We start from the raw sequence: 22841 nt of genomic DNA on the forward strand, positions 1-22841 counted from the left end.
AAGGTGACTCTCCTTCCATAAGCCATCAACGACCATCAAAATGGTAAATAAAACTATTTTACAGCACAGTTTATTTCTTTAATTACAGTCCTCATGTAATGCGCCTCTCTTTCCAAATAGCAATTCCCTTTGACCTTCGACCTCCAACGCCATTCCATCAAGCCATAAATGACCATCACAAATGTAAAACAAAGTGACTTTATGATACAATGCAGTGTATTTATTTCATTACAATACAATAGCACATTTATTATACATAGAATAAGGTATGTTGTGTGTAGTTTTAAGGCTTATTTAGTTGAAAAGTATATTTTATGGAAACCTGGGAACGGATTATTCCCATTTCAATGGTTTCCTATGGGAATTTTTTTTTGAGATACACACTTTTTGCCTTGCACTCTGTCTGGGAACCAATTAAGTTCGTAAGTTGAGGTCTCACTGTACTCTCAATAAATAGCTTTGCAGAGGGCTGCAGATGGTGGGCGTCGGTCATGAATGGCTTTGTCCCCTGCCGGCAGTAAAAGACAATCTTCCTGTGTTCGAGCCTTTGTTCACAGTGTCATCTCTGACAGGCATGCCGTAGGTAAACCAAAATAAATAAAAAATAGGGATGATACAAAGTCGTCTACATTTTTTCCTGTTTTTCACTCCAAAAAAGTCCAAATGTCATATTAAGTGTGAGAGGATGATTGGTAGGGTGCATCCCTGGGGTGGTCGCTGCTGGTAAAAATAGTTGAACCAATAAAGCTCCACTCTAGATCACGGGAGGAGACATATTTCCTGTGAGGGTTCAATATGTGGCTACTAATTAGATATGAAAGGCTTAGTTGTATTGGCAAGAACTTACTCCATCTATCTTCCATGACAAGTCTCAATGAGATATCCAGAACGCTCCCTCTGTATCACCCCCAAATGAAAAACTATTGGAGACGTGTGGTGTTCATTCTTGGTCATCTTCTCGTTTTGAAAGGTTTCGGACGTTTGTCATATCAACTGGCACGACCTTTCTCAGTCGGATTTGACCTTTTGTTATATCATGAAAGTGTTGAAATGGTTAGATGACTTTTTAAAAGAGGGGAAAGTCAATGTCAAGATTTTAAGCTTAATTAATCGGCCTTCACAAAAATCAAGTTCACCAGAGGAGAAGTTTCTTCATGGACTAAATTGTCTTGCCGTTCATATCCGCATTAGCGGTTGTGATTATAATGTATACTGCGGCTGCCATTTTTATAAAGTATATATCAATGGCGGATCGTCAAGGCCGGCAAAGCCTTCTCTGCTGGCCTAAAAATCCCGTAATCCTTTTGGGACTGTTCCGTTTCTGCACCATCATGTGCAAGTTGCTTCTCGCCATTGTCGGGGTTCCCATTGCCCCCCCCTACTTGTCGTTTTTGGTATTCTTTATTTTTGATTATTCCCCTGGTCCTCTTTTTGGGACCAGTGCTTCGTGTTATGCATGGACTTTAGAATTTTTAAAAAAAGTTGACGTCATGGTCGTAAGTACGGGTGACCGTAACTCGCGGCGGTCGTAAATCGGATGTTTTATATATATATATATATATATATATATATATATATATATATATATATATATATATATATATATATATATATATATATATATTTAGTAACTTTGCTGCTGTGTTACTTCCGGGTAGAGTGAACGATGGTGCGAATGGCTGCCGCTACTCACCCGCACAAAAAAAATATATCTTATCCCGTGACTGAAAAGTGTCCTTGAGAGTTTTGAAATGCGCTTAGAAATTAAATGTATTATTATGATTATTATGGTTATGATGATTATGATGATTATTATAATTATTATGATGATTATTATAATTATTATATTATTATAGTTATTATGATTATTATTATTAAGATTATTATTATTATTATTATTATTGTTACTATTTTTATTATTGTTATTGTTGTTATTATTATTTGTATTATTGTTGTTATTTTTTTTATTGTTGTTATTATTTTTATTATTTTTGTTATTATTGTTCTTATTATTTTTTTATTTTTGCAGAGTGAACGATGGTGCGAATGGCTACCGCTGCTCACCCGCACAAAAAAATATATCTTATCCCGTGACTGAAAAGTGTCCTTGAGAGTTTTGAAATGCGCTTAGAAATTAAATGTATTATTATGATTATTATGATGATTATGATGATTATTATAATTATTATGATGATTATTATAATTATTATATTATTATAGTTATTATGATTATTATTAAGATTATTATTATTATTATTATTATTGTTACTATTTTTATTATTATTGTTATTATTATTGTTGTTATTATTCTTTGTATTGTTATTATTTTTATTATTTTATTATTATTATTTTTGTTAATAATAACATTATTATTGTTACTATTATTATCTTTATTATTTTTTTAATAATAATAACAACATTAACATTACTATTATTAATATTATTATTATTATATAGTCCTAAAATTCAATATTCTGTGGGTCCTGGAATTCGAGTGATAATGACAAAAACCCTGTCACTGGAGTGGACACAGTTGCATATGTCTGGCAGTGAATGAGTTAATAAGGCTACGTATTTTCCGATATTAAACAGAATAACATTTCTTATGTTATTTTGTCAAATGTCTTATTTTGCACCTCTCATCCTCTTAGCCGCTTTAGCTTGGACATAGCTCGAAGTCAAGTGTCTGTTCACCTGGTTTTGGCAGCTCATATTAATCACCAGGTCTTCGTCTTCCAGCAGTCTGCAGGCGTAGCCGATGTTGACAGCTGTTTCCAGCTTATCGCCAGTCAACACCCATACTTTGATCCCCGCTTCCCGTAGTGTCAGGATAGTGTCGGGAACGCTTTCCTGCAGACGGTCCTCAATCCCTGTGGCCCCTGCGGTCGGACATGTGATTTACAGACAGATGTGGCTTTTACAGGCGCCCAAATAGGTTTGTTACCTAGCAGGGTGAGATTTGTCTCCAGCTGCACAGCGGTGTCCATAATGAGCTGCTCTCTGCCGTCCATGGCGGCCTTCGCGCTCTGTCTGCTCATGGACCAAACCTCATAATCTTGGGCACTCACAGTCTGCGGCACATACATCAAAAAAATGAATCCAGTAAATGTCAGGTACGGTGATACCTTGGCTTACGAACTTAATTGGTTCCCAGACAGAGTGTGTAAGGCGAAAAGTGTGTATCCCAAAAATTAATTTCCCATCGGAAACCATTAAAATGAGAATAATCCGTTCCCAGGTCCCCATAAAACATACTTTTCTACTTTCAAATTTTCTAAGCCTTAAAACTACACAAAATATATCGTATTTTATGCACAATAAATGTGCTATGGTATTATAATTAAAGAAATAAACTGTACTGTATAATCAAGTCGTTTTATTTACATTTGTGATGGTGGTTGGTGGCTTGATGGAATGGAGTGACCAGTTTCATCAGCATTAAACACTTGATGAGGAACGTCACCTTCTTCTTTCACCATCTTGAGGAATGATCCCTTGTAGGTGCTTTCTCTGCGATAATTTTATCTAGTTCCTCATCAATTGTGTTCTGCTTAGCTGGGTTGATAGCTTTTTGCATTAAGTGTGCAGATGGCTTGCGCGGGTTATTTGTGGAGCCTGATTGATGGGAATTTTAACCTTGCAGTCTACACTCTACCTTTGAACTATCAAAGTTGAAATGAGTCCAAATTTTACTCTTATCTATCCATTTTGTCACTCTCTCTCTGGCGTATGCCTGTCTCTTTTTGTTTAAACCACCTCCCCTCATCGCTAGGTTCTTGACCAATCACCAATCACGTGGCTTTAACCGAAGACCGGGGGCGGGGAATATAGGACAAAAAAAATGTCGGGTGCCATTTTGTTTTTTGGAGAATGGTTTCACGCTCTCTCTCTCTGTCTGTAACCCCCCCCCCCTGCTGCATTCTTGACCAATCACGTGGCTTTAACCGACTACTGGGGCGGGGAATAGAAGACCAAAACAAGCCGGCTGCAGCAAATGAACAGCAAAAAAAAAAGCCAGGATACATATTTAGTTTTATCTGGTCAGTTAGGTCTGAAAAAGTCGGAAATCCGCCGATCGGCGGAAAATTCTCATCCCTGCACAAAACATGTCTGTAGTTGTTCCTATTCTTCACCGTGTACCTTCTTTGTAAAGCAAAGCGTGCGTAGCCCATCTTTAGCGTAGCAGTCGAGGTGATACTGAGTATCTGCCACGACATTCTTCTGATTTCCACTGAGATGTTCTGAAAAATATGGAAATAGAATACAATATTCATCTGGTTTTATTTATTATTTTTTTTTTGCTCTTGATTCTTCAGTCTGCACAAAGTGTCTTCACCAGCATAAGGTGCACCAAGCAGCTCCATGATCGAGTAGTCCGCGCCTTTAGTGTATAGTACACATTCTTTGGTGATGGGATGTCGTACCAGCACGGACATTCTCTTCCTGGTGGAATCAAAGGTCAGAATATCGAGCACCTCAAACGTCAGGACTCGACCCGATGGCAGCCTCACTGTCACGCTGTCGGGGGTACGGCTCAGCAGAATAAAACCGTATACTTTGGCGGCATAGACTAATGCTGCCTCGTCAGGACTCTCTGCTTCATAACACACACCGCTGGATTCATCACGCTGACTATGTGATGGGAAAATTCCGGAGTCATCCACTTTCGGGAAGGGGTTAAAGCGGTCGTCTTCTTTAACAGAAGTGTCTGAGAAGGTTCGGTCCCTTTTGGGTGTAAAAATGTTGCGAAGAGAGCCTGCTTTCTTCAAGAGGTTGGAGACATTATCCAATGGATTAGTTGACTGAAAGGAGCTTGGGTAGTCATGCGCCTGAAAGAAAATAAGACACAGCAGTGGTCAAGATGATGTCTCCCATTTGAATAATAATAATATTAGCTACCGTATTTTTTGGATTATAAATCGCATTTTTTTTCATAGTATGGTCGGGAGTGCGACTTGTAAATCGGAGCGACTTATATGTGCTTTTTTTTATTACTGTACAGTGTGTCATCAACTTACAAACACCTCGACTTACAAACTTTTTGTCTGACAAACGTCAAATTTATGAAAATTAAACCTTATAATAAGCACTATTTTCATAATACACACCCACCACGGCTGGCGGAGTGATCTTCGGCGGAAGCACACGACCGGACAGCACCAACAGTCCTTATGGAAGGTGACTCTCCTTCCATAAGCCATCAACGACCACCAAAAAGGTAAATAAAACTTTATTTCAAAGCACAGTTTATTTCTTTAATTACAGTCGTGATGTAATGCGCCTCTCTTTCCAAACAGCAATTCCCTTTGACCTTCGACCTCCAACGCCATTCCATCAAGCCATAAATGACCCTCACAAATGCAAATAACGTGACTTTATGATACAATGCAGTGTATTTATTTCATTACAATACAATAGCACATTTATTATACATAGAATAAGGTATGTTGTGTGTAGTTTTAAGGCTTATTTAGTTGAAAAGTATATTTTATGGAAACCCGGGAACGGATTATTCCCATTTCAATGGTTTCCTATGGGAATTTTTTTTTTTGAGATACACACTTTTCGCCTTACACACTCTGTCTGGGAACCAATTAAGTTCGTAAATTGAGGTCTCACTGTATATCATTTCACGTGTTATTTTCACATGAAACCACAAGAGCGCAGAGAAGAGGAAGTGGCGCATTGTTTACCTGCCGAGTTGGGGGAGTTATTTAAAAGTGACACAGAGGATGAAGATTTCCTTGGATTTGGTGATATGGAGTAAAACCTGATATTTTGGTAAACTTGTTAGCATGTTCTTTGTGCTAGAGTTATCTGAATAACTCTTGTAAAAGACTGTTCTGGGTTACCAAAAAGGAGGTGTGTCCATCAGAGTTGAGTAGAGCGAGAGCTGCGGTGTTATGTTGGAAAAAAAAGAAGTGAAACGGAGCCTGATGTTCTCTATTTTATTTTAATTTAATTACTTTATTTTAAATTGCTTTTCAAGATGACATGTATGTTGTTTGGTGTTGGATTTTATCAAATAAATTTTCCCCGAAAATGCGACTTATCCTCCCCTAACCCTATCCTCCAGTGCGACCTTAATTATGCATTTTTGGCCTGGTGCGACCTATCATCCGGAGCAACGTATAATCCAAAAAATACGGTATATCGCTGTCTATTGGCTAGATAGATAGCTAGCTGGAGAGCTTTCTATCTATTTGAGTCATTCCGGGTTGAGTGAACGTTGGCGCGTGTGGCTTCCAGTGCTCACCCACAGAAAAAAAAATCTTATGTGACTGTAAAGTGACCTTGAGAGTTTTGAATGGCGCTTACAAATGGAATGTATTATTATTATGATAATACATTTCATTTATAAGCGCCTATTTTATTGGTGTTGGATTTTATGTTGTAATAATAATAATAATAATACATTCCATTTGTAAGCGCCATTCAAAACTCTCAAGGTCACTTTACAGTCACATAAGATTTGTAAAGTGACCTTGAGAGTTTTGAATGGCGCTTACAAATGGAATGTTTTATTATTATGATAATACATTTCATTTATAAGCGCCTTTCAAAACTCTCAGGGTCACTTTACAGTCACAGGAGAAGTTTTTCTGCGGGTGAGCAGCGGCAGCCACACGCGCCAGCGTTCACTCAACCCGGAAGTAACTCAAATAGATAGAACGCTAGCTAGTTAGCCAATCGATAGCCAACAGATACCTAGCTAGATAGCCAGCCAGCTAGATAGTGAATAGATACCTAGCTAGATAGCTAGCCAACCAGAGCTAATAAATAGCAAATAGCTAGCAAGTGCGGTCAAGGTGCAGTTACACCCCCTACTGTCAAGTGGACATGTGCCGTGCTGTACTTTTAATATTTATAAGGAAACAAAAAATCTTCAGAGTCATACAAATGTGACAGCTGGAGCGAATGGCTTCCAAAAATATCAAAATTAATGAAAGTAACCCCACCTGCCCTGTACATCTCATCTTTAATAGTAATCGAAGAAAATGTTTCTTCAGCAGTCATCTGTACTCCTTTGAAGGTGTCTACGTATCGCTCCTCATCCGAAGAGCTTCGTCAGCGTTATAAAGTGGTGCTCTGGCACAGATTGAGGCTTTCGCAATGTTGATAAAGTCTATTTCTGAGCATTTATTTGGTTTCCCCATTGTATTGCTCAATCTGCAGTACATCTGCTCCCTATCATAGCAGAGGTCTGGCACAGCCATGATTACCGGCACAATTTTAGTTCGCTGACGAAGCTTTTTGGATGAGGAACGAAACGTCCGACACCTTCAAAGAAGTGCAGATGACGGCTGAAGAAAACTTTTCTTCAATGGACCACTCCTGTACGACTGAGAGCCTACAAACTCGAATAGCAATCTTATTTTGAAATGGACTTTAGCACTGACCACAGATCAAAGTGGAAAGTCGAAACAACTGGAAAACGGTCAGGCATATAGAAAGAAATATAATTGTATTTTATTTATTGCATTGTATTTGTGATTATATTTTATTTATTATATTTTTTTTATATTATAGTACCAATGCTTTTCTGTGACTGTAAAGTGTCCTTGAGTCCTTTAAAATGTAATGTATTATCATTATTATTATTAAAACACCAAATACCTACAGTCATTAAATATTCTACCAGAGACAAATTCCTTGTGAGTTCTACATACTTTGCCAATAAAGATGATTCAGATTCTGAATCTGTAGCATCCCAGAAAATGCACAAGATGGCGCCCAAGCTACGTTGGAAATGGGCTGATTTGTCTGCTGGGAATTTCTGTCAACTAGTATCAAATAGTAGTCTTGGTGCAACACACAATGATTCACCATAGTGTTATTTATGTGTTTTCCTTCTAATTTCACCATCAACAGGGATTAACACAAAGTTTTCAGACCAAACAAAGTACCCAAAATGCAGGGCATTCTAGTCAGGGGCGTTCCAGACGTGACGTCACGGTAGGCATCGTCATCAACTCGAAAGCAAGACTTCCTGAATATTCAGTGTGAGTCTTAAAATGTAAAATATAGCTATATGCCGTGGAATCTTTGTAAAATACGCTCAGTAGAAGTCATTTCAAGTGATTTTACAAATTATGAACACAACTTGTCTGGAGGCGTCGGTTGTCCTTTAAAGGAGTGTAAGGATTCCCCATCATTTTGAATTAAACAATATCATCATTTGGTCGTTTTTTTTTGCTATTCTTTTTGCTTTTTTTAGAAGCAGACAGATGACATTTCATGTTATATGTCTCATAAGCCCGTGTGGGTTGCAGACACTTGGTGTAGGCCATAAAAATAAATGTTTATTTCTATTACAGGAACAAATCCCTCTGTCATCCTTCCTCTCATCCATCTTTATTTCCTATCCACAATGACAGTAAACAGAACACTCACCCTCCGTCTCTGAGCTGTTCCCATGGAAACCACCACCGTGTTGCAAATGGCAAGAGCCAGAAAAAAGTCAAAGTGTGGATCCATCTTCTGGCTACTGATACTCGTAGTTTCTGCAACGGTCACCCTCCGGAGTAGCTTCTTGTCTGGAATCACTGCAGTTTCCTGTACGGATGAATTGGTTTTGTCGATTAATTAAGAGCTGGTAGCGATGTAAAAAGATGCTTACTTCCACTTATTTAGAACAAAGGAAAAGACTGTTATTAGCCAACATCTTCAGATGTATGTATGTCTGTATAGATGGATGGATGGATGGATAGAAGGCAGGTGGGTAAATAGCTAGCTAGATAGATAGATAGATAGATAGATAGCCAGGTAAGTAGCTAGCCGGATAGTCAGTTAGCTAGCTAGCCGGCTAGATAGCCAGGTAGGTAGGCAGATAGCCGGCTAGCTAGCTAGCTGGATGGATAGATGGATGGATGGATGAATGCAGTGAATGGATGGATGTAAGGAGTGAATGGATCGATTGATGGAAGAAGTGAATGGATTGAAGGATGGATGGAAGGAGTTAATGGATGGATGGATAGATTGATATATGGATGGATGGAAGGAGTGAATGGATGGTTGGAATGAGTGAATGTAAGGAGTGTGATGGATGGATGGATGGATGGTTGGAAGGAGTGAATGGATGGATGGAAGGATTGAATGGATGGATGGATAGATTGATATATGGATGGATGGAAGGAGTGAATGGATGGTTGGAATGAGTGAATGGATGGATGAATGTAAGGAGTGTATGGATGGATGGATGGATGGATGGTTGGAAGGAGTGAATGGATGGATGGAAGGATTGAATGGATGGATAGATTGATAGATGGATGGATCGATGGATGGAAGGAGTGAATGGATGGATTGAAGGAGTGAATGGATGGATGGATAGATTGATAGATGGATGGATGGATCGATGGATGGATGGATGGAATGGATGGATGGATAGATTGATAGATGGATGGATGGATGGATGGAAGGAGTGAATGGATGGATTGAAGGAGTGAATGGATGGATGGATGGATAGATTGATAGATAGATGGATGGATGGATTCCTTTCATCACTTTGCTGCAGTGAAATGTAAATTTCTCCACTGTGAGACTAATAAAGGCATATCCAATCCAATCCAATCCAATCCAATGGATGGATGGAGTGAATGGATGGATGGATGGAAGGAGTGAATGGATGGATGAAGGAGTGGATGGATGGATGGATGGAACTTTGCTGCTGTGAAATGTAAATTTCTCCACTGTGAATGGATCAATGGATGGATGGAGTGAATGGATGGATGGATGGAAGGAGTGAATGGATGGATGAAGGAGTGGATGGATGGATGGAAGGAGTGAATGGATGGATGGATAAATGGATAGACAACACAGACACTAAATTCCTCCACCGTATATTATGATGAATCTATATGGCGTGTTTTCCATTTATGTGACATCACTGGTCTTTGCCAAATGGCGCCCAGCAGGACCATATGCCCAGTTACGGACACTTGGTCAACTTAGAGCCAATATAAATGTGCTCATCACTGATGCCTAACGGCTTGACCATCTGCAATGCCCGCTAGATCCAAAAGGTCGACTGCCCAAAGGAGGAGTGAATTAAAAAAATAACAATAATAAAAATAATGTAAAAATTAGTTTGAGGTTTGTTTTGATTTTATGTTCCCTGGAATGTACGATATGTGTTCAACAAATGCAATATTTTTATTTAGAGAGATGCAGTGAATAATAATAATAATAATACTAATAATAATAATAATAAAAATAACAATAATTATCATGATAATAATAATTAATAATAATAATGATAATAATAATCATCATGATCATAATAATAATAATCATCATCATAATTAATAATAATAATGATAATAATAATAATAAATAACAATAATAATCATTATAATAATAATTAATAATAATAGTAATCATCATCATCATAATAATGATAATAATTAATCATAATAATGACAATAATAATCATCATCGTGATAATAATAATAATAATAATAATAATAATAATAATAATGCATGTGGCTGCCGCTGCTCGCCCGCAGAAAAAATATCCTGTGACTGTAAAGTGTCCTTAAGAGTTTTGAAAGGCGCTTATAAATTAAATGTATATAATAATAATAATAATAATAATGTTTGCAATTTTAATACTGCAGTATATTTTTTCGGGTTCATGCACTACTTTTTATGTGGACATATGCAGTATTGTGTAAACATTTCTACTCAACACTAGCTTCATTGTTATATTTGTTTTAATTTACGGAATAGCTACTTAGGCACGGTAAAAACGTAAGTAGTATAAAACACTGTGTAATGAAGTGCAAACATTTTTTTTTCGGGTTTAACAAACTCACTATTTTTATGTGGATATATGCAGCGTTGTGTAAACATTTGTAATCTACACTAGGTTCATTGCTATATTTGTTTTAATTTCCGGAGTATCTACTTAAGCACGGTTAAAAACATTAGTAGTATAAAACACTTTGTAATGAAGTGCAAACAATATACGTACCAATGTTTGCGCAAAAACTTATTGAGGGACGGCTCAAAGGCCAAGGAAGTATCTATTACATTACAAAAGGATCTGGATACAGGTGCGGATATAAAAGTCTTTTCACGCTGACATCAGTAGAATATTATATTCCATAAAATAATAAACCTTTGTCCATGTGTTATACTCCATGCATAAGGAAGTACAGTGATACCTTGGTTTACAAACTTAATAATAAATCATCTGTCTTATTCCCTCACACGATCACTAGGGCTGTATTATTAGTCGACACATTCCACTAGTTTGTGTAGTAGGTTAAAATGTACAACAATAAAGAGGAATGAGCTCTGATTGGATACAATTACGTTCAAAAAAAGAATCCAGTAAATGTCAAGTACAATGATACCTCAGTTTACAAACTTAATTGGTTCCCAGAAAGCGTGTGTAAGGCGAAAAGTGTGTATCCCAAAAACTAATGTCCCATAGGAAACCATTAAAATGAGAATAATCCGTCCCCAGGTCCCCATAAAACTTTACTTCTTTTTAATTTTCTAAGCCTTAAAACTACACAATATACCTTATTTTATGTATAATAAATGTGCTGTGGTATTATAATTAAACAAATAAAATGTACTGTATAATAAAGTCATTTTATTTACCTTTGTGATGGTCGTTGATGGCTTGATGGAATGGATAGCTTTTTGCTCAATGAGCTCTGGGTTGTACATATTGGAAATTGTGATATTGCAACAGCAACAGATGCAAGCAGACACACTAGAAACATCATTAATAGCTGTACTAAGTTCATCCTGTCAACTTGATATCTAATTAAAACCAGATTCTTTTCTTACAGAAGGCGAAAGTATACGGAAAAACATGTCAGGTATTTGAACACCTACAATACACTGTCTGTAAGAAAAGAATCTGGTTTTAATCAATAGCTGGTTCCCTTGCGTGTTTTTCATTTCAAATTGAACTGATGGCTAGTGCGGGTTATTTGTGGAGCCTGATTGATGGGAATTTTAACCTTGCAGTCTACACTCTACCTTTGAACTATCAAAGTTGAAACAAGTCCAAATTTCACTGTTTTCGATCTATTTTACCACTCTTACTCTGTCGTCTGCCTGTCTCTTTAATGTTTAAACCACCTCCCCTCACTGCTGCATTCTTGACCAATCACGTGGCATTAACCGAAGACTGGGGGCGGGCAATAGAGGACACAAAAAAAATGTCGGCAGCCATTTTATTTTCGGAGAACGGGCTCGTTCGTGAACGACACATCACTCATTGTGGCAGCTCCGTGTGTATCCCGAAAAATAGTCCGTATGCCAAGGTAAAATTTTCATAAATTTAACGTTCGTAAACTGAAATGTTCGTAAGCCAAGAGGCTCATAAATCGAGGTATCACTGTATTCCATAAAATCATAAACCTTTGTTCATTTGTTATCCTCCATGCATAACTTTGACTTTTGATCAGGAAGTAGCCTGTTACCTAAGATAAACATATGGACAAAGAAAATCTATTTGTCATTTTGCTTTTGTCGACAGTTGATTCTTTGCGCAGGTATGTGCACTATGTCCATTTGCTATAAATAGCATTGTTAAAACAACACGTCTCACAGTGACGAGGCTTTTCCAGAGAATGCTTGTATTGTTACCAGCTATCAATGTAAACAATACCATCTTTTATGTTTTTTTTAGATTTTTTGTCACTACAAATATTATGAAACAATATTATTCATAGGATGACATGGTGAAATAATGTTTGACCTTTGGTGACCCACTTAGACCCTTAAGCGCACTCTTGACATTAGCTCATGATTTCCCCGTTTATTTGGCTGCCTCTTAGTATCAGAGCAAGTCAGTCCACAAAGGACCAGTGGTTCCCTCCAGCATCTCTAGACTCAAATTTTGACTGAGCACTCATCCTACCAGTAGACTGCTGAAGGCCATATTGCTCTGGGCATTTGCCGCAAACTTGTTCTTGTGTCTGCTTTCATGGCGCCATTGTGTGCCTTCAGGGTCGCTGTGTTCAGAATCCAGAGACCATCCACTCTGTGGGGTTAACGGCTCTTGGTTATAGATGACCTCCTCTTCGGATTCTTGCTCATCCATAACAGTCAAGCGGATTGCTGTTACAACAAATGTTATACTGTTATAAATAGCATTGGTATAAGACAGTGATTCTCAATTATTTTCTGTCATGCCCCTCCAAGGAAGACATCGGAATATAAGGTGCACCCCAATGACTGGTGAATGGTGTACTTTCATACTTTTTTTTCCATATATAAGGCGCACCAGGCTATAAGTGTCATCCCTGTTAAATCTGTTTTCATGATTTCACTTGTCTGTTACACTTTGTGTCAACACACTTTATTCATATACTGTGCAGTGCGTAAATGTCGCATGCTTAATGCATACAAAACCCGACACCTACCTAAGCACACTCTGCTACTGAGAGCGTCACTGTCCCCTAATGTGGTATAGGTGCAATTGCGTTATTCTCAGACAATAAATAAATAAAAATATAACATTGACTTTATGTTACTTCCGGGTTGTGTGAATGCTGGCGCGTGTGGCTGCCACTGCTCACCCAGAGAAAAAAATATCCTGTGACTGTAGTGTCCTTGAGAGTTTTGAAAGGCGCTTATAAATGAAATGTATTATTATAATTATTAGAAAATTAAATATAATTAAGGAAACAAATAAATAAATACAATTACATAAAATTAAACATAAATAATTAAGTAAATATGAAATAAACAAGTCAATAAATAAACACAAATAAGTAAATAAATATTTATAAGTCAATAAATAAATTAATAAATAAACATTACATAAGTAAATAAATAAAATTACATAAAATGAAATATAACTAATTAAGTAAACAAATAAGTAAACAAATAAATAAATACAAAGTAAACACATCCGTAAACAAATGAGTAAATAAATAAATATGTACGAGTCAACAAATAAATACGTAAATAAGTAAATAAGTAAGTAAATAAATAAATACTAATAATAAATTACATTTAATCAAATGAAATATAAATAATTAAGTAAACAAATAAACAAGTAAATAAATACACATACGTACGTAAATAAATAAATATGTATAAATCAACAAATAAAACTAAACATAAGCAAGTAAATAAAATTACATAAAATAAAATATAAAGAATCAAGTAAACAAATAAATAGGTAAACAAATTTAAAAATTCATACAAATAAGTAGACATCAGTTAACAAATAAGTAAATAAATAAATATGTACGAGTCAACAAATAAATAAATAAACACAAATAAATAAATATGTAAGTAAGGAAATAAATAAATAACATTGAATAAAATAAAATATAAATAATTAAGTAAAAAAATAAACAAGTAAATAAATGAATATGCGTACGTCAACAAATAACCAAACAAACAAGTCAGTAAATAAAATGACATAAAATGAAATGAATAATCAAGTAAACAAATAATTGTTAAACAAATAAAAAAAATAAAATACAAATAAGTAAACACATCAGTAAACAAATAAGTAAATAAATAAATAAATATGTACAAGTCAACAAATAAAAAAAAATAATGTAAATAAGTAAATAAATAAATAAGTAGATAAATACATACATAAATAAATACAGACATAATAAATAATACAAAAGCATTTCCTCCCAGGTCAAACGCACCCACCTTGACCGACACACCTCACTATTTAAGAAGCACTGGCATAAGACAACAAGTGAACCCCAAGACTGGATCCAAACACTATTAAATAATTATTAACTGGAAAGTACAGTTCCTAAACAAAAACCAAATCGAAATAGGCATCATGTCTCAAGTTCTTTACTGTGGTACGTGACAAGGAGTTTGTACTGTTAACGTGGTAATCCAGATCAGCTATCAGTTGGCCTAGCTTTGTCTGTAATTCTTTGACTATTTCTTCCTATCTGTGTTTTACAGCAATCACGAGGTTGTGGCAATATGCTCCCTCATCAGTCTTGGTACAAAGATAAGTTTTATGGGAGGAGACCTTTTTTGAATGATTGTCGGTGGAGATATTGTTTTGTGTTTGGGATTCTGCTTTATTCATTTTGAGAATCCATCCATCCATATATCCAATTCCACACAGGGAGGCCGGACTGGGTCTTGAACTCACGACCTTTGCACTGTGAAGCTAGCGTGCTAACCACTCTACTGGGTGTGTGTGGGACTCTCAATATGTAAAAAAAAAAAAATCGGTATCTACTTCTTTAAATATGATTCAAGGCAACATTGTTTGTGTTAGCAATGAAAGCTTTCTCCAGATCTTGTTTTCTCCTTGGTTTCAAAACAACACCTTCTAGTATACCCACATTCCATTGTGGTGAACAAAAGTTTGTAAAAGTTAAACAATGACAACTTTTGCTTAGGCTTTGGGTCACTATCGCTTTTGACTTATCGAGCAGGTCGTGCTTGAGGGCCACGTTCCCATTGTGTGTACAAAATGCAAATACGAATCGCAGTACAGACGCTCCCCAACTTACGAACAAGATACATTTTGAACGGTCGTTCGTAAGGTGAATTTGTTCGTAAGTTGCCTTAGTGCAATACATATTTTGAATATATGTTTAAGACTTTATATAAGTATGTTTAATGTTTATAGAAGTATGTTTAAGTAAGTAGCCTGAATTGGTTTGTACTGAAAAATAAACATTTAACAAAATATATGCTCTATAAAGATATGTACATGTACAACTGGAGAGAATACTACATATGTTACTACAAAAATGGTCGTATATACCGTTGTTTGTAACTCGAATGTTCGTAAGTAGGGGAACATCTGTACAATGAAAAAGTAAAATGCATCTATTTATCCAACATAATTTATCTTCTATAAAAGACTTGCGAAGCTTTACCGTTTTCGTTGTGTGGGTATTCACTACCCATGATGGAGCACCGTCGGAAAACCATCTTGTTTTCAGTAAGCGTTCCTGTCTTGTCTGAGAAGATGTACTCAATCTGTCCCAGGTCCTCTGTAATGTTCAGAGCTTTACACTGTATTCGGCTGTCTGTCTCCTCATCATAAAGGTCAATGTCATGCGTGATGAAGAAGATTTGGCCAATCTTCACCAACTCAATGGAAACATAGAGGGAGATTGGGATTAGGACCTAGAAGAGAGTAAAACAAAATTAAAATCCTGTCTTGTTAAGAGTTTTTAGAGATAAATGAAGAGGTCAAGTCTTGTTTCAACCTGAAGCAGGATAATCATGCTGAAGAACATGTAGAAACCGGACAGACTGGGACTGTCCACATAACCGTTGCTGTCAAGCACCAGGTAAGGGGGCACGCCAGGTATTGCCTGCCGCCAAAAAAAGTGACCTAAATGTGTGAAGACAGGAGGCTTAATCACATCGACTGGCACAAAGACGAAAGCTATTTTTAGCGTACCCCCCTTCCCTCCAACTCGTCATCCAGCAAAACGGGCTCGGGGCCAAAGTGACTGATGAACGGCAAGTGCAATTGAAATGCCCCACTCTGTGGTTTAAAAGCTTTTCAACATAAAATAGTTTGCTTAATGATTTCATGGTTTGGTTGTGTAATTCAAAAATGACCTAGTGCTCCGACGAGACACATGGCGAAGAGGAGAATGACGCAAAAGATGACGTCCATGTTCAGTTTCCGCTCCAATTTGCTGCGCTTGTATCTTGGCCCGTTGTTGTTCAGCATTGACTTTGTCTCATGGCCTTCAAGATGAGAAGAGAAGGCGTTAGATTTTCACTTTGCGTGACCTAATCACAGATCGAGCTATTGAGGCAGAGAGAGAATGAGAGAGACAGAGAGAGACAGAGAGAGAGAGACAGAGAGAGAGAGAGAGAGAGAGACAGAGAGAGAGAGAGAGAGAGAGAGAGAGAGAGAGAGAGAGACAGACAGACAGACAGACAGACAGACAGAGAGACAGACAGACAGAGACAGACAGAGACAGAGAGAGAGAGAGAGAGAGAGAGAGAGACAGACAGACAGACAGAGACACAGACAGACAGATAGATAGTAACACAACAGATAGATGCACAATACATAGAAACACAACAGATATATATACACAATAGATAGCTACACAAGAGATAGAAACAATAGATAGAAACACAACAGATAAACAAAATAGAAAGACACACAATAGATAGGTACACTGTAGATACCGTAGATACTGTACACCACAGGTGTCAAAGTCAAGGCCCGCGGGCCAAATCCGGCCCGCCACATCATTTTTTTCGGCCCGCGAAAGCAAATCAAACTTGTTAAACTCCATGATGATTGCTAAAATCTGAGCCAAAATTTCATATTTTTGGATGTCAACCACAATAAAAGTCATTATTCTTGAATTCAGATTTGAAAACGAGTTATTCATTAATTTGCTGTGTGCCCTATATGTAATATTTGAAAGGATTTAAACATTCCAATTTCATAACGGCCCTCGAGAGGAAACCATAACTACAATGTGGCCCGCGGCAAAAAATGACTTTGACACCCCTGCTGTACACCATAGATAGGTACACTGTAGATACCCTAGATACACTGTAGATAGATACCGGTAAATATTCTTTACATTGCTTCTACAGTATTGGTACACACATACAAATATATCAGTACTAAATCTCAACTGGTCTCAATACGTCTCTCAAGTGTAAATCCAGCCACGCGAGATGGAAAGAGAAAGTGAACAATACCTGCATACACCACAAAACCGATACCATGGTCGGTGTTTCGGACAGTGCAACCTCGAAGCAGCAGACTCTCAATTCCAGCGCCCACCTTTTCTGCATTTGGTTTCTCCCTGTGCCATCAGAAGGAATACTCCTTGTTAGGCATTTTTTTGTATACCTGACATATTTTCCATTGACTACCTTTTAGCTCACACCTGGGCAGTAAGAAACGATGAAATTTTTGGTTTCTAACTCCCGGGGAAATTGATTTGAATCTATTACAGCTTTAACGATGTCTCTCAAGGGATATGAAAGAGCGGCGAGTGGGGAGGAATTAGGTTTCGCTCTGTGATGGAGAATAAGAAGTTATCATATTTAAAAGTCCCTATGCTTAGCTGGCCAACCAAACAATAGGCCCACAGTCAAGGCGCAGATGGCCACAGTCAATCTGAATGAAACAGACACAGCCCAGTTAAACTGTCATCTTCATCTAGGTCCTAGATGAAGATTCTAGATTCTAGGAGATCTGGCCTTGGAGAGAATTTAGGACTTGAAACTCCCTCACAGGAAGAGCTCATTAGCCAGGTTACAAATGTATCAGTTCATGGAAAAGACAACCAATTAAAATATTTGTTTTATTGCTTAGAGCGGTTGGTGCTCGAAACGTCCAGAGGCGTGGTATTATAATCAAGAAAACTATGTTTTACTCGTGTATCACTTAAATTTGCATATACAGTGAGACCTCAACTTACAAACACCTTATCTTACAAACTATTCGTCTTAAGAACCTCTAATTTATGAAAATTAAACCTTATAATAAGCACTATTTTCATAATACACACCCACCACGGCTGGCGGAGTGGTCTTCGGCGGAAGCACACGACCGAACAGCGCTCCAGCCGGCGCTACTTTGCACACCTCCTCTCATTGAATGCACACGTCGATCGCCTACTTGGAGCTTTTTGCTGATAATTTTACTATGATGGGACCTAAAAAAACCCACAATGCAGTGTATTTCTTTCAGTACAATACAATAGCACATTTATTATACATAGAATAAGGTATGTTGTGTGTAGTTTTAAGGCTTATTTAGTTAAAAACTATATTTTATGAAAACCCGGGAACGGATTATTCCCATTTTAATGGTTTCCTATGGGATTTTTTTTTTTTTTTTGAGATACACACTTTTCACCTTACACACTCTGTCTGGGAACCAATTAAGTTCGTAAGTTGAGGTCTCACTGTACTCTCAATAAATACTTTGGCCGAGGGCTACAGAATTCAAACGTCTGTAATGAATGGCTACGTCCCCTGCCGGCAGTAAAAGACAATCTTTCCGGGTTTGAGTCTTTGTCCACATTGTCCGATCGAACATCTGACACTGTGCTATGAAGGGTTTCATGAATACAGCAATCCATTATGTTCTATGACTGGTTGTGATTGCCCCATTCGCTTTGGTTTCACCTCATCAGCATGACTAAGCCTACGTGGTAACGATCTAAGAGGTCTGTTGTCAGCACGATCCAAATTAAATCTCCAACCATCATGGCGTTTTAGTGAAGGGTTTTGCTGTTTTACAAAAAGCAGTATCTTACATTCATAATCAGACAGAACAAAAGACAAGACAAAAGAAGTAATCAGATTAGCTTCAGGGAGTAGCCCACCACCAACCTTAGAGCAGGGACCTATCAAAGCAGAGGTCTGGCACCGCTACCTCTGTCCATTAGGGATACACATAGGGGCCGAGCTACCAGCACAAATTTAGTTCGCTGACTAAGCTTTTCGGATGAGCAGCGAAACGTCCGACGTCACAGAGTGTACAGATGACGGCTGAAGAAACCTTTTCAGCGATGGACCACTCCTGTACGACGGAAAGCTTACACAGACGTTTTGACTGCTGATTGGTTTTCCCAAATATAACTGAACTCAATTGAAAACATTATTTTGAATCACGGCAATTCAGAATTGACCATTATCAGTCAGATCCTATACCGGACTGTGTTTCATTTTATAGGTTCAACTAAGTTTGATACTCACACGTAACACTTGAAGTGATTCAGATTGTTGTTGGGCTTTTCACACACCACGACACTGTTGAAACTATCAGGTTCAAAATTGGGTTCCTGTGGAAAGACAGGTCATTTCTCACGTAACCCACAGAGTCTAGAGCAGGGGTCTGGAACCTATGGACTTTTGATGACTACATCTGACTCGCCGATAACACTAAATACATATTCTCGCTTTTTCGCTGTTCATTTCCTGTTTAGGCTGCAGTTGGCGGAAAGCGCAATTTTGATTGGATAATAATAATAATAATAATAATAATAATTTTTATTTATAAGCACCTTTCAAAACTCTCAAGGTCACTTTACAGTCATGGAATAAAGTTATTCTGTGGGTGAGCAGTGGGAGCCACATGCGCCAGTGTTCACTTAACCCTGAAGTAACTCAAATAGATAGAAAGCTAGCTAGCTAGCTAATGGATAGCAAATAAATAGCGAATGGATAGTCAGATAGCAAACTGATAGCCAGTTAGACAGCTTACAGCCAGTCAGCCAAGAGCTAGCCAGCTAGCTAATGGATAGCTAATAAATAGCTAATAGATAGCCAACAGCTAGCCAGCTAACAGCCAGTCAGCTAAGACAGCTAGTAGTTAGCCAGCTAGCTAATGGATAGCTGACCTAGGTTGGCGGAAAGCACAATTTTGATTGGATGATACTAGCATGTTGAAACAGGTAAAAAAAATTAAAGAGTATTGTACACTGAAGGTTGAATGGACCGAAGGATTCACCTTTGTGGAGAGATAAGGTTCTGATTCTAATTTTCAATGAAACAATACCATGAATGAAACGGTTGAATATCAATGGCACTTTGACAAGCCCATGCTAACATTAGCATCAATATACTTCTGTGAAAGACAGCACAAAGCAAGCGTGCAAGCTAATTAGAAATGTGCAGGCTAGCTAGCAGTAACTTCGCCTGTGGACCCGGCAAGTTGACTTTCATTCGTTTTGGCTGGATTTTTTTTAACCAATCATGAAGAACGTAAAACTTTTCATATTAATGGTGGGTATTATCACAGTTATTTTAGAGAATACATTCTGACATTTTCTTGATATCACATGCGTGTGTGTGTGTATGTGGGGGGAGAGGGGGGTTCTCACAGAAAAATATTTGTAAATATTTTACTTTAATGGCTCTCTTAGTCAAAAAGGTTCCCGACCCCTGGTCTAGAGGAAGGTTAAAAACATTCATGAGACACATCAGCTGACTTTGTCCGGTTATTTTTAATAATGACTGGAAGAACGGGTGTAACGAATTAGCAGTCATGCTCACCGTGACACAAAGGCCGGGAACCACCTTCCTCTCTTTGAGATTGGTCTCGCCATCCAGGTTGGATGTCTCGATGTGGCACATCCCTTTGCGGTCTGACGTATACAAGAGCAGGAGGTCTGCAGGGACGATTTCGTTGCAAAGCACCTTCACAAAATCACCCACTCGCACATCCTTCCAACGCCGTTCCATAAATTGCTTCTCTTTTCTGAAAGACGCAACAATATTTTTTTTTACATGAGGGATTGTTGAATAAAGAGGCCTTTTTTTTGCCCTCAGGCTGTGAGGCTTCCGGTGGAAAAAAAAAAAAACGTGTGTATTTAGCTGTGCTTGAAGCGCGAGCAAACTTGAAGTGACAGACAACTGCTGGTATGCTGTCCGTCATGTACAACCTGATGGGGTGGCTTTATACCAACACCACACCTGAAGTTCAAAGAACTGACGTGTATGCATTTTTCAGCTACTTTCATTTTGGAATGATTCAATGCCGCTATCTAAAACAAACAAAAATGTAGCAGTTTGATTTTGCTCAGAGTTTCTTGATATTTAACATCCGTGGCATTGTGCTGTGTGGTAAAACTGCAAATTACAGAGTGACCTTTTATGGTTGCCAATTAGCATTTTGATATGCCACACCCATGAGGTGGTATAGAAAATGGCCTTTTGTGTGCTTCATCCATCCAACCCCACCCAAACTCAACCCACCCAAACCCAAACCTATACGCAATCCATCTGTCCATGCATCCATCCATCCATCCGTATGTCTGTCCGTCCATCCATTCATCCGACCATCCATGTGTCCATGCATCATTCATCCATGCATCCATACATCTGTCTATCCATCCATGCATCCGTCTGTTCATCCATCTCTCCGTCCATCCATCCATCCATTTGTCCATTAATCCATCCAATCATCCATCCATCCATTTGTCCATTAATCCATCCATCCAATCATCCATCCGTCACCAATCCATCCATCCATCCATGCATCCATCTGTCCATTCATCCATCCGTCCATCCATTTATCCATCCATCCATCCATGCATCCGTCAATCCTTCCGTCCGTCCACCCGTCCATGCATCTGTCCGTCCACTCAACCATCCAATCATCCATCCATCTGTCAATCCATTCGTCCATTCATCCATACATGCATCCGTCTGTCCATCCATCCGTCCATTTATCATCCATCCGTCCATCCATCCCTCCATCTGTCCATCCATCCATTCATCCGTCCATCCATCCATCCATCCGTCCACCTGTCCATTCATCCATCTATCCATCCACCCAACCCTATCCATTCACCAATCCATCCATCTTTCCATTAATCCATCCATCTGTCCATGCATCCATTTGTCCATCCATGCCTTCATCCATCCATCCAATCATCCAAATTAAATTAAAAACTATGGCCTAACTGGGTGAGATGGGTAAATCGAGTGGATGTGAATACTTGCAAAATTGCATAGTTCCAAACAACTCACTTTTAAAGGGACAAACCAGGAAACAATATTTCATCATTGGAGTTTTTTTTACAGACGTGTGAAATGTTTCATTGGTTTATTCTAAAGTAATTTAGCAAATATATAATTTAGGAGTCCAAGATGGCGCCCAAGTAGTCAGCTGTCGGCAAGTGCTTGCTTTGTTTTGTTTTTTGTTTTGTCACTTGGATTGTTTTTCAGCATTTTTTGGCCACAACATTCATCAAGGACGATACTGTGCTCGGTGGCTGCACCTGTCCGGTAGCATGGGTATACCAGCACGGGTTTTGATTCGGAGGAATGTCGGTGCCATTTGACTGTCATCGCTGGATTGCGCCTGTAATGAGCAGCATTTTCACAGTCCCGCTTTGTTCAGCGGAGAGATTTTACAGTCA

At 38.1% G+C, this 22841-nt stretch overlaps 1 protein-coding gene across 2 annotated transcripts in view; it reads right to left on the reverse strand.

The window, feature by feature from the left end:
* atp10b (ATPase phospholipid transporting 10B) overlaps nt 1–22841 on the reverse strand; it is a 38123-nt gene that overhangs the window by 12336 nt on the left and 2946 nt on the right. For both annotated transcript variants that reach the window (XM_089020226.1, XM_089020218.1), the window contains exons 2-13: nt 20971–21175; nt 19672–19757; nt 17659–17765; nt 16546–16677; nt 16185–16312; nt 15849–16101; nt 12884–13083; nt 8395–8556; nt 4337–4829; nt 4141–4241; nt 2945–3071; nt 2695–2879 (exon numbers count right to left, since the gene is read on the reverse strand). In XM_089020226.1, coding sequence (XP_088876352.1) covers nt 2695–2879; nt 2945–3071; nt 4141–4241; nt 4337–4829; nt 8395–8556; nt 12884–13083; nt 15849–16101; nt 16185–16312; nt 16546–16677; nt 17659–17765; nt 19672–19757; nt 20971–21175 — 2179 coding nt within the window. The remainder of the gene's footprint in view (nt 1–2694; nt 2880–2944; nt 3072–4140; nt 4242–4336; nt 4830–8394; nt 8557–12883; nt 13084–15848; nt 16102–16184; nt 16313–16545; nt 16678–17658; nt 17766–19671; nt 19758–20970; nt 21176–22841) is intronic.

Source organism: Hippocampus bargibanti, linkage group LG02 (genome assembly GCF_051943395.1).
Source record: "Hippocampus bargibanti isolate YZ-2025 linkage group LG02, ASM5194339v1, whole genome shotgun sequence".
Lineage (NCBI taxonomy): Eukaryota > Metazoa > Chordata > Actinopteri > Syngnathiformes > Syngnathidae > Hippocampus > Hippocampus bargibanti.